At 54.0% G+C, this 12,150-nt stretch overlaps 1 protein-coding gene across 1 annotated transcript in view; it reads left to right on the top strand.

The window, feature by feature from the left end:
- The first annotated feature begins 1,541 nt into the window (after nucleotides 1–1,541).
- CYFIP1 (cytoplasmic FMR1 interacting protein 1) overlaps nucleotides 1,542–12,150 on the top strand; it is a 29,331-nt gene continuing 18,722 nt past the window's right edge. Inside the window, exons 1-10 of the mRNA XM_070400636.1 lie at nucleotides 1,542–1,650; nucleotides 4,618–4,739; nucleotides 4,829–4,918; nucleotides 6,119–6,196; nucleotides 6,404–6,505; nucleotides 7,514–7,695; nucleotides 8,868–8,964; nucleotides 9,067–9,195; nucleotides 9,623–9,727; nucleotides 11,991–12,082. Coding sequence (XP_070256737.1) covers nucleotides 4,623–4,739; nucleotides 4,829–4,918; nucleotides 6,119–6,196; nucleotides 6,404–6,505; nucleotides 7,514–7,695; nucleotides 8,868–8,964; nucleotides 9,067–9,195; nucleotides 9,623–9,727; nucleotides 11,991–12,082 — 992 coding nt within the window. The 5' untranslated portion in view covers nucleotides 1,542–1,650; nucleotides 4,618–4,622. The remainder of the gene's footprint in view (nucleotides 1,651–4,617; nucleotides 4,740–4,828; nucleotides 4,919–6,118; nucleotides 6,197–6,403; nucleotides 6,506–7,513; nucleotides 7,696–8,867; nucleotides 8,965–9,066; nucleotides 9,196–9,622; nucleotides 9,728–11,990; nucleotides 12,083–12,150) is intronic.

The raw sequence follows: 12,150 nt of genomic DNA, 5'->3' as shown, positions 1-12,150 counted from the left end.
CAGGCTGACAAAGCAAGATCGGATGCTCAGCGACAGTAACCCTCCTGAGACTGTCCCAAAGGGGGACTGGCTTTTTTTTTTTTTTAATTGTTGTAGAGAGGAAGGGAGAGAGGGAGAGAGCTCTTCTAAGTTTTGATATGTCGTATTTTCATTTTCACTTGTTTCAAGGTACTTTATAATTTCCTTTTTTTTCTTTGACTCATTGGTTGTTTAAGAGTGTGATTTTTTGTTCCACATATTTGTGAATTTTCCCTCACAATCAAACCCTCACTTGTAGGGTCAAATGACTTATAACCAAATATGGAAAATGTTAGGTCTGATCAAATAATTGAATCAATACCCACTCTCCTGGGAACTGAGCTTTGGGACACTTCACAATGGACATTCCACTTGCTGAGACCATTCTCTCTCCCCTCTGGAGTTCCCCAGAATCCGGACCTGCCCAGAGAATTCTCCGCCCAGAAAAAGCCCGCCTGGAGTCCTTTACAAACCTGTGGCTCCCCATCTTTGGGTGCAGGAGCCATGTGGGCCGCCTGCATTCCTCCTTTGCGACCTTAACAGAAATAGAGTACGTGAACTTTATTTTTTTTAAAATATATTTTATTGATTTTTTACAGAGAGAAAGGGAGAGGGATAGAGAGTTAGAAACATCGATGAGAGAGAAACATCGACCAGCTGCCTCCTGCACACCTCCTACTGGGGATGTGCCTGCAACCAAGGAACATGCCCTTGACCGGAATCGAACCCGGGACCTTTCAGTCCGCAGGCCGACGCTCTATCCACTGAGCCAAACCGGTTTCGGCATAGAGTACGTGAACTTTAAACAAATTTGGGATCTGATCATTCGAACATGCCTGCCGTATCCGAGTGTGGTTCTAATGCTTGCTCTGTCCCTTCAAACTGTTTTTTGCCTTTTGGTGTGGCTTGTAATATTTACAGAAAGCTATTTCATGTCCTGGGTGAAAGAATTCGTGGTAACTGTTCTCCATCGATGAGGCGGTAAGGTGGGGGGAGGGGGAGCACTTCTTAGTCCATGAACTTTGGATTCGACGCCCTCACTCCACTCAGCCTTTCACTCCATGTGTAGCTTCATGGGCATCTGAGAGGTTTTTGTGTCCAGTTCAGAGTCAGGCTTTCCTCTCTCAGCCATTCCCACAAGCCTGGCCACGCGCGTCCCGGCTCAGAAGGGGGTGGTTGGAGCTGGGTGATCACGGCAGGGACCCGTGTGGGTCTCTGGCGGCGGGGACTGCTCGATCCAAGGGCCCGCCGCCGACCGCCTGTGGCCGTGGCACGCAGGTGTGCGCTCTCTCGGGGTCCTCCAAAGTCCCTTCCGCAGCTCATCACACGCACCTCCCGACCCCGTAGAGGCTCGGGTCAGGGGGTGGCCCCCTAAACCTGCATCCTTCCCGGGGGCACTTTCGCCAATGGGAGCGGAGCGCGTTCCCTTCCTGCCCTGGCGCAGGGCGCGGCGCTGGGCGGGAGGGAGGAGCGCCAGGAGGAAGGGGCCGAGCCGGGAGAGCCCCCGCCCCGGGAGGATGAGGCGGAGGCGGGTGTTTCCTGGCGCATTCCCGGCCCGCCCGAGTGACTCACTCCGGCTGGAAACTCCCAGGCCCGCCCGGGACCCCCCAGCCGCCGCCGCTGCGGACCCAGGTTAGCGCCGATGCCGCCCCGCCTCGCGGCCCTGCGGGTTCCAGGCCGCCCTGGGAACTGGGACAGGCGCCCCGCCGGCGGCCAGGACTTGGCCTCCGGCGACGCGGCCTCCCCCGCCGCACGGCCTGGGGGACCCGCCCTGGGTCCCGCGATCGCGCGGCCGAGCTCCCGCGGGGAGGGGATGTCCGCGTGTCGCGGCGATTGTTGGGGAGAAGGGAGCGGGCAGCTCGCACTCGGAGGGCAGAGGGCGGGGCCGGCCCAGCGGAAGCGCGGTGCGGGCTCCGGGGTGACCTGGGCTTTGTTGCGCGCGGGGATGGGGTGCAGCGCCGCACGCACAGTTCTGCGGGGTTCGGGGTGAGCCCGGGGTGCGTGCGGCGCTCGCAGGGGAGGGGGGGAGAGAGAGAGAAGTGGAGAGCGACTGGGAAACGGGCTTGGGGAGCGTTTTGTAGGCCGAATGGCGTCCGGGCCTCCTCTCCCGCGTTGTCCAAAGGGCACGGGCCGCGGGGCGGGTCCCCCCCGGAACCGCAGGACCCGGGCGCCGGGGGCGGGGGGGCGACCGAGACTCAGCGGCGGTTGCTTTCCAGCGGGCAGGCCCCAGGGCCCCGGACAGAGTCTCGCTGCGGCCTCGCGAGCCCGGTGGCGTGTCTGGCCCATTTCCTAACGCGACTGCCTGATGGATCCGTGATTGGAGCCGCAGATACTGGAGCTCAGGTCGCCGGTCTTGGCCACTCGTCGTCCCCCCGGAGCAGCGCGGTCCTGTCCAGGCGCGCGGCCCGGGAAGGGGCCCCCGTGTTTGCGGGTGGTTACTGGCTTCGGGGTGGAGAGCAGATCTGCAGGCACGGACGGAGCCCAAAGAAAGAGTGTGTTTCCAGTCACGTGGGCCCGGGCCGGCCTACGTTAGCAGGAGTCCACCTCTCCCCCCGGGGCTGGGGCGGGGTGAGGGGGTGTTGGCCTCAGCTCCGGTCGTGCGGAGACTGGGGAGTTGCGGTGGGAAACGCTTCCTGAGCTCACGCATCTGTTTGTGCTGACAGACCGCTCGCTGAAGGAAATTCACTCCCCAAGTGTTGTGTGTGTGTGTGTGTGTGTGTGTGTGTGTGTGTGTGTGTTTGAATTAAAAAAATTTACATATAGTCAAACTCACTTTTGGGTGTACATTTCAGCGAGTTTTGACAAATGCGTAGTCTTGTGACCAGCCCAACATCAAAATGCAGAACAGCGCCATCACCCCAAGTTCCTTCCTGCTGCCTCTCCGTCGCATCCCCGCCCCCGTTTCTAACTCCCCCAACCGCCGAGCTGTTCCCCATTCCTGGTTTTGAATGTCCTATTTGGTCTTCGGTCTGACTTAGTTCGCGGAGCACCGTGCATTCAGGACTCTTCCATGTTGCCGCTGAGGGTACAGACATACAGGTCAGAAAAGTGTGTCTCTAGGTTGCAACCTGAAAGATTCAAATCCTATTTTTAAGTCATGAGAAAAATTTCAGAACTCCTACTCATCAGAAAATGTGAACAGTACAGAACCTCAGCAAAATCCCTTCAGGAGTGCCGTCGTGCCTGCTCTGTGCACACACACCAGTAGTTTCATTTTTGTGTGTTATTTTGGTAACGAGGTTACAGTGCATATGTCCTCATGCCTTTTCACGTGGTCATCCTGGCTCACTCCAAGATCTTGGAGATCTTTCCACGATGGCGTATTCTTGGAAGGCACCGGGCTTGCTCGGCAACCACTCCGGGCGCACCCATTTGTGGGATCCCCTGTGGACCTGGGTTCCCTCTGCCCTCTCGCTGTGTGACTGTCTCTGTCCTGGCTTTTGATCTGGCTTCACCCACACCAGCTTCTAGAGAAGTCAGGACTGCACAGGCCGCATGCTGGGAGGTTGGTGGGTAGGTGCTCTCTAAGTTGGACCGTCATGTGAGAGCGCCCGGCCGGGCTGGTGTGGCTCATTGGTTGAGGGCGGGGCGACAAGTGGCCAAGACCAGCGACCTGAGCTCCTGTGAACCAGGAGGCTGCCCGCTTGGAGGCTCCTTGCATGCACACTGGGCTCCGCGCTGGCTCTGCAGGGCATTGGCCGAGTCCACGGGCACTGCTCTCACTGCGCAGTGTGTGGAACAGGAAGTTGTGATGATAGGAGGAAGTTGGTAATGAAAGGAAAAACGCTGTATTTTCCCCACAAAATACCAGGTAGATTGAAAATTATTTGCTACATTTTAAGTTGGAAGCATGCGGAACTGATCGGCATTTGTCAGGAGTGTCTGTGAATACCGGTGAGGTCCCTGTGGTCTCGCTGCGTTCCTTGCCTGGGCTCCTGCTGATTCACCATCAGTGACGAGAATGTTTGCAGGCTCCTGCTCCTGTGGGCTTCCTTCTCCTTTCTGTCTCAGTGTCTGCTTGGTGTGGTTTGCCGCCTCTTGTTAGATGCATCCACACTGAGCACTGCCAGCGGCCAGGAATCTGATCAGTCATAGCCACCTAAGTAAGCCGCCATAAACAGAGCTGCTCCGGGGTCCCGTTCGGGCCGGAGAAGCATTCAGCGGGAGGCAGGCTGCAGTTGCCGAGTCCTGTCCCCTGGAGATGGCACTCGTGTTGAGATACCATCCAGCTCTGCGTCGGTGCTGCTCCACGCAGCCTTGGGGCTGTGCTCTGCTGACAGTGCCCTCCCTGTGGCACCTTCACCCCAACCCTCCTCTTCGCAGTCGCTGTCGGCTGACCTGTGCCAGGAGGCCTAGTGTGTCACCTGCTGGCAGCAATGTCCGGCCCTCCCACCAAAGAGCCTCTGAAGACAGTGGCCCCAGGTGGGAAGGGGGCCAGGAAGTGAGACCATGTGAGGTGGCCCATGTGCCCGCATCCTGCCACTCCTGGAGGCCAGCACGGCTGCACGGTGATGCCCTTGCTGGTGAGCCCTGACCAGGACAGTCAGTGCCCTGCCCTTCCATCCACACAGCACAGGTTGCTTCGTGTTGTGTTCTAAGCCAGGATGGCGGCCCAGGTGACGCTGGAGGACGCGCTGTCCAACGTGGACCTCCTGGAAGAGCTGCCTCTGCCCGACCAGCAGCCCTGCATTGAGCCCCCACCGTCCTCCCTGCTCTACCAGGTGGGTGCCGGGGGCCGCACGCAGACCGCCTGTGACGCTGACCTCCTGACATGCGGGCCTCCACGTGATGGTCTTTCTCTTCCTTTCAGCCAAATTTCAACACGAACTTTGAAGACAGAAATGCATTTGTCACCGGTATTGCAAGATACATTGAACAAGCAACTGTCCATTCTGGCATGGTAATCCCCCCCCACACCCCCCGTGCATTAATTTTCAACTGGGATAATGGCACGTCTGAGTGGCAGGGGTCCCCTTTTTTCTATCATCCTGAAAGGGTGCCTGCTGGGGAAGAAGAGAAGAGTGAATGAAATGCCTTGTTCGTTTTTTAAAAAGCCTTTGTTTTTCTTATTATAAAACACCCAGTGACCCGGTGCACAAAATTTGTGTATGTGGGGGGATGTCCCTCAGCCCTGCCTGCACCCTCTCCAATCTGGGACCGCTCAGGAGATGTCTGACTGCCAGACATCCCTATCACAATCCGGAACCGCTGGTTCCTAACTGCTCGCCTGCCTGCCCGATTGCCCCTAACCACTCTGCCTGTCAGCCTGCTCGCCCCCAACTGCCCCCCTTGCCGGCCTGCTCACCCCCTCTGCACCCCCCCACCCCCCGCCGGCCTGCTCGCCCCCAGTTGCCCCCCCCCACCGCCGTCCTGCTCGCCCCCAACTGCCCTCCCCTGCTGGACTCATGGCCCCCAACTGCCCCCCCCTCCTGGCCTGATTGCCCCTAACTGCCTCTGCCTTGGCCCCACCACGATGGCTATGTCTGGAAGGTCTCCTGGTCTAATTAGCATATTACCCTTTTATTAGTATAGATACCTGATCTTTCTGAAAATCTATCATCGACAGCCCAGAGAGAATTTTGAGGAAGCCCATTTTCTCTCCCTCTCATGTACCTGCACACATACACCCCCTTGTGATACAGATGGTGTAAATGAAGTGCATTGTTATAATTGTGTATTTTATGACTTGACATTTTGTAAATGTCCACAATGTAACTTTTTTTATCCTCACATGATGGTATATTCATCGATTTTTAGAGAGAGAGAGAGAGAGAGAGAGGAGAGAGAGTCACACTGATGAACTGCCTCTCTTAGACTCCCTGGCCGGGGATCCAACGCACAACCTGGGTATGTGCCCTGACTGGGAATAGAACCCATGACCTTTGGGTGTATGGGAGGAGCGGTGTGGTCGTCATGGCTGCACCACTGCTTCAGGGACACCAGCCTCCTCACAGCTGTCTCTTACTCAGCAGGCAGGTCCTGGTGCTTGTCTGTCAAAGGCAGTCGGGATAGGCGATCCCTGTAGTTGTTAGCGACGTGGCATCGCCTTTGCTAGGGATGCTCCCTGCGTGCCTTACATGTGCCATGCGCCCCCTTGCAGAACGAGATGCTGGAAGAGGGCCAGCAGTACGCCGTCATGCTGTACACCTGGAGGAGCTGCTCTCGGGCCATCCCACAGGTACCCTGCTGTTCTGCCACACCCAGCCAGGCCACGCCCCTCGTGACCTCTGCCAAGCTCAGCAAGACCACACCCCGACCTGCACAGCCCAGCCCCACCAGAATTCTACCCATCAGAAGTCCGGGACCCCCAGCGCTGGCAGCGCCTTCCCTCCCTCATTTCTAGCTGCTTGAAGCCTTTCTTTATGTCATACCTGTTTATTCCCAGGTGAAATGTAATGAGCAGCCTAACAGAGTGGAAATTTATGAGAAAACCGTGGAGGTCCTTGAGCCTGAGGTCACAAAACTGATGAATTTTATGTACTTCCAGGTAAGACAGCAGAATGATCCTAGGGTTTGGTGCAAAGGTTAGGACAGTGCCACTGTCACTGTCCCCAGGAACTCAGTACAGCACCTGCCTGTGAATTAAAGCAACCAGATGCTTCCGAGACAAAGGGAACCGAGCCTCGGACAGGTGAAGCGTTGCCTGCCCTTGAGAGCCAATTTGTTTTCTTCACGGAGACACATTATTTATTTTTCGTTTTGAGAGAGGGATGCAGAATTCTGTATTTTATTTACTTATTAATTTTTAAAATATATTTTTATTGATTTCAGAGAGAAAGGGAGAAGGAGAGGGAGAAAGAAACCAATGATGAGAGAGAATCATGGATCGGCTGCCTCCTGCACGCCCCGCACTGGCGATCGAGCCCGCAACCTGGGCATGTTCCCTGACTGGGAATTGAATCTGGGACCCTTTAGTCCGCAGGCCCATGTTCTATCCACTGAGCCAAATCGGCCAGGGTATAACGACTGCTTTCTCAGTTCCTAGTACTTTTGTCTTTCTGCCAATTTATACTTTATATTCATCCCGTTTTTCAGGTGTTTTCTTTCTCAAACTCACCCTCATTGCTTGCTCAGGCGGTCCTCACCTAAGCTCCTTCTGGCTCCTTGGTTAGGAAAAGTGGCCGCAGGGAGAGGACTTCATTTTTTTAATTTTAATTTTTTGGTTAATCTTCACCCGAGGATATTTTTCTCATTTATTTTTAGAGCGAGTGGAAGGGAGGGGGTGGGAAGAAAGAGAGAGAAACATTGATGTGAGAGAGAAACATGGATGGGTTGACTCCCACACGGGTCCCAACTGGGGGTGGGTTTTGAACCTGTAACCCAGGTACATGCCCTTGACCAGGAATGGAACCCACGGCCCTCCAGTATGCAGGCCAACGTGCTAACCACTGAGCCCGCCTCCAGGGTGGGTGGGTCTGGACACTAGTTAAAGCCAGATGTGGAGCTGTCCCTGCGTTGGCAGGGACTTTCCTGACCCCCATCTCTCCGTGCTCAGAGAAATGCCATCGAGCGTTTCTGTGGGGAGGTGCGGCGCCTGTGCCACGCGGAACGGAGGAAGGACTTCGTGTCGGAGGCCTACCTGGTCACGCTGGGCAAGTTCATCAACATGTTCGCAGTGCTGGACGAGCTGAAGAACATGAAGTGCAGCGTGAAGAACGACCACTCGGCCTACAAGAGGTGAGCCTAGCGCTGCGCCTGAGCCCCCGTGGAGAGCGCCTGGGAGCACCTGGTGAGCTGTGCTGCCTGCACACAGTGGGTGTGCGGAAGTTACTGCAGCTGGCTGGCGGTGGTTGCTGGCCAGGCTCAGGCCTGTTTTGATGTTGTTGTTTGTTAATCCTCGCCTGAATCTATTTTTCCATTGATTTTTAGAGAGAGTGAAAGGGAGAGGGGAGAGAGAGAAACATGGATGTGAGAGAGACACATCGATTGGTTGTCTCCTGCATGATCCCTGACCAGGGCCAGGGATTTTGCCTGGAACCAAGGTAGGTATGTGCCCTTGACTCACATGTTTGTTGAGTGCTCAGCACCCTTCGGTGACAGAAGCACACAAGACCATTTCCTCCTCACAGAGCCTTGGGGTCACTGCACGGGCGCTGGGCTCCGTGAGCGTGTTGGTGAGGGGCAGGTGGCTCTGCAGCCTGAGGGTGCCACCCCTAGTCACTCCCTGCTCAGGATGCCCGGTCAGGTGATGGTGCCCAGCAGGGGGCGGAGCTGGCCCTGTGGAATGCTACAGTGAGGTCACCTGGAGCTTCCTGGTTTCCCAGACCCGCTCTCCTCCGGGGCGGTTTTCTCTTTGAATGCGGAGATCATTGGGAAAGGCGGGCATGGCGTGGCGTGTGCTTCTGGAACACTGTGTGGGTGGCTGGTGGCAGGGAGGGGGGTGGGCAGTCAGGGCAGAGCCAGCTGTCTACGGACAGACTTTCTCTAGAGTCTGTCCCCAGTCCTGCGGAAGGCATGACTGGTTAGAACAAGATGTCAAGATGCTGGCTAATGTTGCCTCTTGCCACACAAGGAATCCGAGCTATAAAATTCAATTGGAAGAGTTTTTACTTTGCATGTGAATGGGCTATAGTTACATTGCCTCTGAAATCATACATCTGCTCCTGTGTCTTTAAAATGAAATTGACGTCAGATGGGGTGCATCATCGATCTGCTGCCTCCTGCACGCCCCCGACTGGGGAATCTAGCCCACAACCCGGGCATGTGCCCTGACCGGGAATCCAACCATGACCTCCTGGTTCATGGGTCCACCCTCAACCACGGAGCCACCCCAGCTGGGCTCTTCTTCTTTTTTTAATCATGAAGCATGTTAGTTGATGACCTGTTTTCTTTTTTTCCTGCTTACAAAGGGCTGCTCAGTTTCTACGGAAAATGGCAGACCCGCAGTCCATCCAGGAGTCGCAGAACCTGTCCATGTTCCTGGCCAACCACAACAAGATCACACAGGTGAGGCTCGAGCTCTCCTGCTCCGGCTGATGGGGTGCATGGCTGGGGTTCCAGGGACAGAGGACCTGGAGCAGGTGGTGGCATGGGGCTCCCCTCTTCCAGTCTCTGCAGCAACAGCTTGAAGTCATCTCTGGCTACGAAGAGCTCCTAGCGGACATCGTGAACCTGTGCGTGGATTACTACGAGAACAGGATGTACTTGACGCCCAGCGAGAAACACATGCTTCTCAAAGTACGCGGAGGGGGATGGCTCTTGAGGGCCCCACTGAGGGAGGGACACAGGAGGGTGGGACAGCCAGGGTCTGGCCAACAGGCTGTGCTTTGTCTGTGATCCTTTTGTCAACCTCTTTTTAGAAAAATATATATTTTTACTGATTTCAGAGAGGAAGGGAGAGGGAGAGAGGGATAGAAACATCAATGATGAGAGAGGACCATTGATGCTGCCTCCTGCCCGCCCCCTGCTGGGGATCGAGCCTGCAACCTGGGCATGTGCCCTGACCGGGAATGGAAGCATGACCTGGTTCCTAGGTCGACGCTCAGTCACTGGGCCAGGGCTAAAATGCCTTTTCTGGAGAAAGAGTGAAGTGTCGTTTCTATAGGTGCTTGTGGGCAATTAACCTTGTGGGTCTGAGCTTTCTATGCCACTTTGTGCTTTTCAGGTCATGGGATTTGGTCTGTACTTGATGGATGGGAGTGTCAGCAACATCTATAAACTAGATGCCAAGAAAAGAATAAACTTGTCCAAAATCGACAAGTTTTTCAAGGTGAGTGAGTGACATTTCTATAGACGTGTGACCGTGACGGGTCCTGGGACATGGTGCCTGCTCCTCCCCGCCTCCCCACACGGGCTCTGCCGGGCTGTGGTCTCGAATGAAGGGGACCACGCCCTGCGTCCCTTCTCTGGCTGGTCACTCAGTTACACTTGTCCCTGTGGGTGCCCATGGCAGCCGTCCTTAAGCTTCATCGTGGGGTCGCCATCGGATGGTCACTCCGGCGTCTGTTGATCCATTCTGTCGTGATGGGCATGTGTTGGTTTCTGGGTTCTCGCCGGTGTGAACGGGGCTGCTCAGATTTAGGGACATCTGCACGTTTCTGTTGGACGTGAACCCAGGGATGGGATTGGGGTCATGAGCATAAAGGTTTCCACTGTTTGTGGATACAGCCTAACAGTTTCCCGTGGGCCTGCGCTGCTTTGCAATGAGTGAGCGTCCCCCTTGTTCCCCTTCCTCGCCAGCCCCTTTGGAAGGGGGGCAATCTGAACACTGGGCGTGTCGTCGCGCCCTTTGGGCCTCTGGTGCCTTCGCCCTTTGTGTGCTTCATGAAACCTCACTGACATTCCTTGGTTTCCCCTGTTCGGTTGTGTCTGCACGTATTCTAGGTGCAGGTGCCCCAAAATGCAGCCATTCCCCTACGTGGCTCTCCTTTCACTTCCCTAAAGGTGTCCTTTCATGAATAAAGGTTCTTCACTTTATTGTTATCCAGTGTGTCCGTCTTTAATGTCTACTTCAGGGGATGTTTCCATACAGCAGGCTCACGTGATTTTCTTGTGTTAGCTTTTGGACACAACACTGCTCCTTTTCCATCTAGACCTATGGTTTCCCTTAGAACTGGTCTCTGTATGGCATGAGGTAGGGGTTGGCATTCTTCTCCCTCCCTCTCTCTCTTTCTCTCTCTCTCTCTCTCTCTCTCTCTTTGTGATTTTTTTAAAAAAATAATATATGTTTATTGATTTCAGAGAGGATGGGCGAAGGGAGTGATAGAAACATCAATGATGAGAGAGAATCATGGATCGGCTGCATCCTGCAGGCCCCCTACTGGGGATCAAGCCCAGAACCCAGTGCCCTTGACTGGAATCGAACCTGGGACCATTCAGTACACAGGCCGATGCTATATCCACTGGGCCAAACCAGCTAGGGCTCATTGTGATTCTTTTAATATCTTTATTGATTTTAGAGAGAGAAGAAGGGAGAGGGAGAGAGAGAGAAAAACATCAATGATGAGAGAGAATCATCGATTGGCTGCCTCCAGATCATCCTCTACTGGGGATCGAGCCTGCAACCCAGGCATGTACCCTGCTGGGAATCGAACCTGCGACCCTTTTGTGCATGGAACCACGCTCGACCAACTGAGCCACACTGGCCAGGGCTAGGGCTTGACGTTCTTGGATTTTTCCTCCATGTGGATATCTAGCCGACCTGTCCTTTCATTGCAGAGAGCATCTTTTCCCACATTGTTCTGTGTTTCGTGGGTCATAAACCAGGTGTCTGTCTGTGGCTCTGTCTTAGGTCCTCTGTCCTGCCCCACTGGTCTCCATCCATGCTCCAAGGCCACACTGTCCTAGTGGCTGTGGCTTCCCAGTAGAGTAGGTCTGCTCACCAGGAAGTCTTCAGTTATGTTCTTCAAGACTGTCGTGCGTATCATCCCTTCACCTTTCAAAATGCATTTTAGAACTGGCTTGTGACCGCCACACATGCTCACCACTCGTAACACACCTTCCTCGTGGAATATTGTTTGGGATTCCATTGCATGTATAGATTCATTTAGGGAGAATGGACTTTGTTAAATTACCAAGTCTTCCAATACCTGAACCTGATATATTTCTCCATTCACTTTAAAATGTTCTCCGGAATTTTTTATGGTATTTTTGCTTAGAGGTATTGTCTATATTTTGTTTAATGTATTCATACATAATCCTTTCATTTTTGGATGCTTTTGCAAATTCTTTAAATTTTCATTTTCTAGTTGTTGCTAGTATATAGAAATGCAGTTGAATTTTTTATGACCATAGATCTAGCCAAAGTCAGGTTAATTTCCGTATTTAAAATGGTTTAAATAATTTCCTGAATGTTGGTACTTGTATTTTGTTCTTCAAGTGAATGTAGAACAAAAAGTGTTCACCACTTTTTTTGCACTAAATGATTTGCAGAGAATGCTTTTAACCAACAGTAACTAACGGCCATTCACTCACGTGATTGTACGTTTGGTCACTAACAGACATGATGACGCTATTTTTTCCTTTGAATACAGCAGCTCCAGGTGGTCCCACTGTTCGGTGACATGCAGATAGAACTCGCAAGATACATCAAGACCAGCGCCCACTACGAGGAGAACAAATCCCGGTACGAGCGTGAGCTGCCCAATTAGAATGTTCCGAGACGTTCCTATTGTCCTTGTTTTGTGTTTGTTT

Source organism: Myotis yumanensis, unplaced genomic scaffold (assembly GCF_028538775.1).
Source record: "Myotis yumanensis isolate MYYU_CA2020_CCGP unplaced genomic scaffold, mMyoYum1.0.hap1 SCAF_20, whole genome shotgun sequence".
Taxonomy (NCBI): Eukaryota; Metazoa; Chordata; class Mammalia; order Chiroptera; family Vespertilionidae; genus Myotis; species Myotis yumanensis.
The sequence above is the reverse complement of the archived record's forward strand: the minus strand, read 5'-3'. Positions and strand labels throughout refer to the sequence as shown.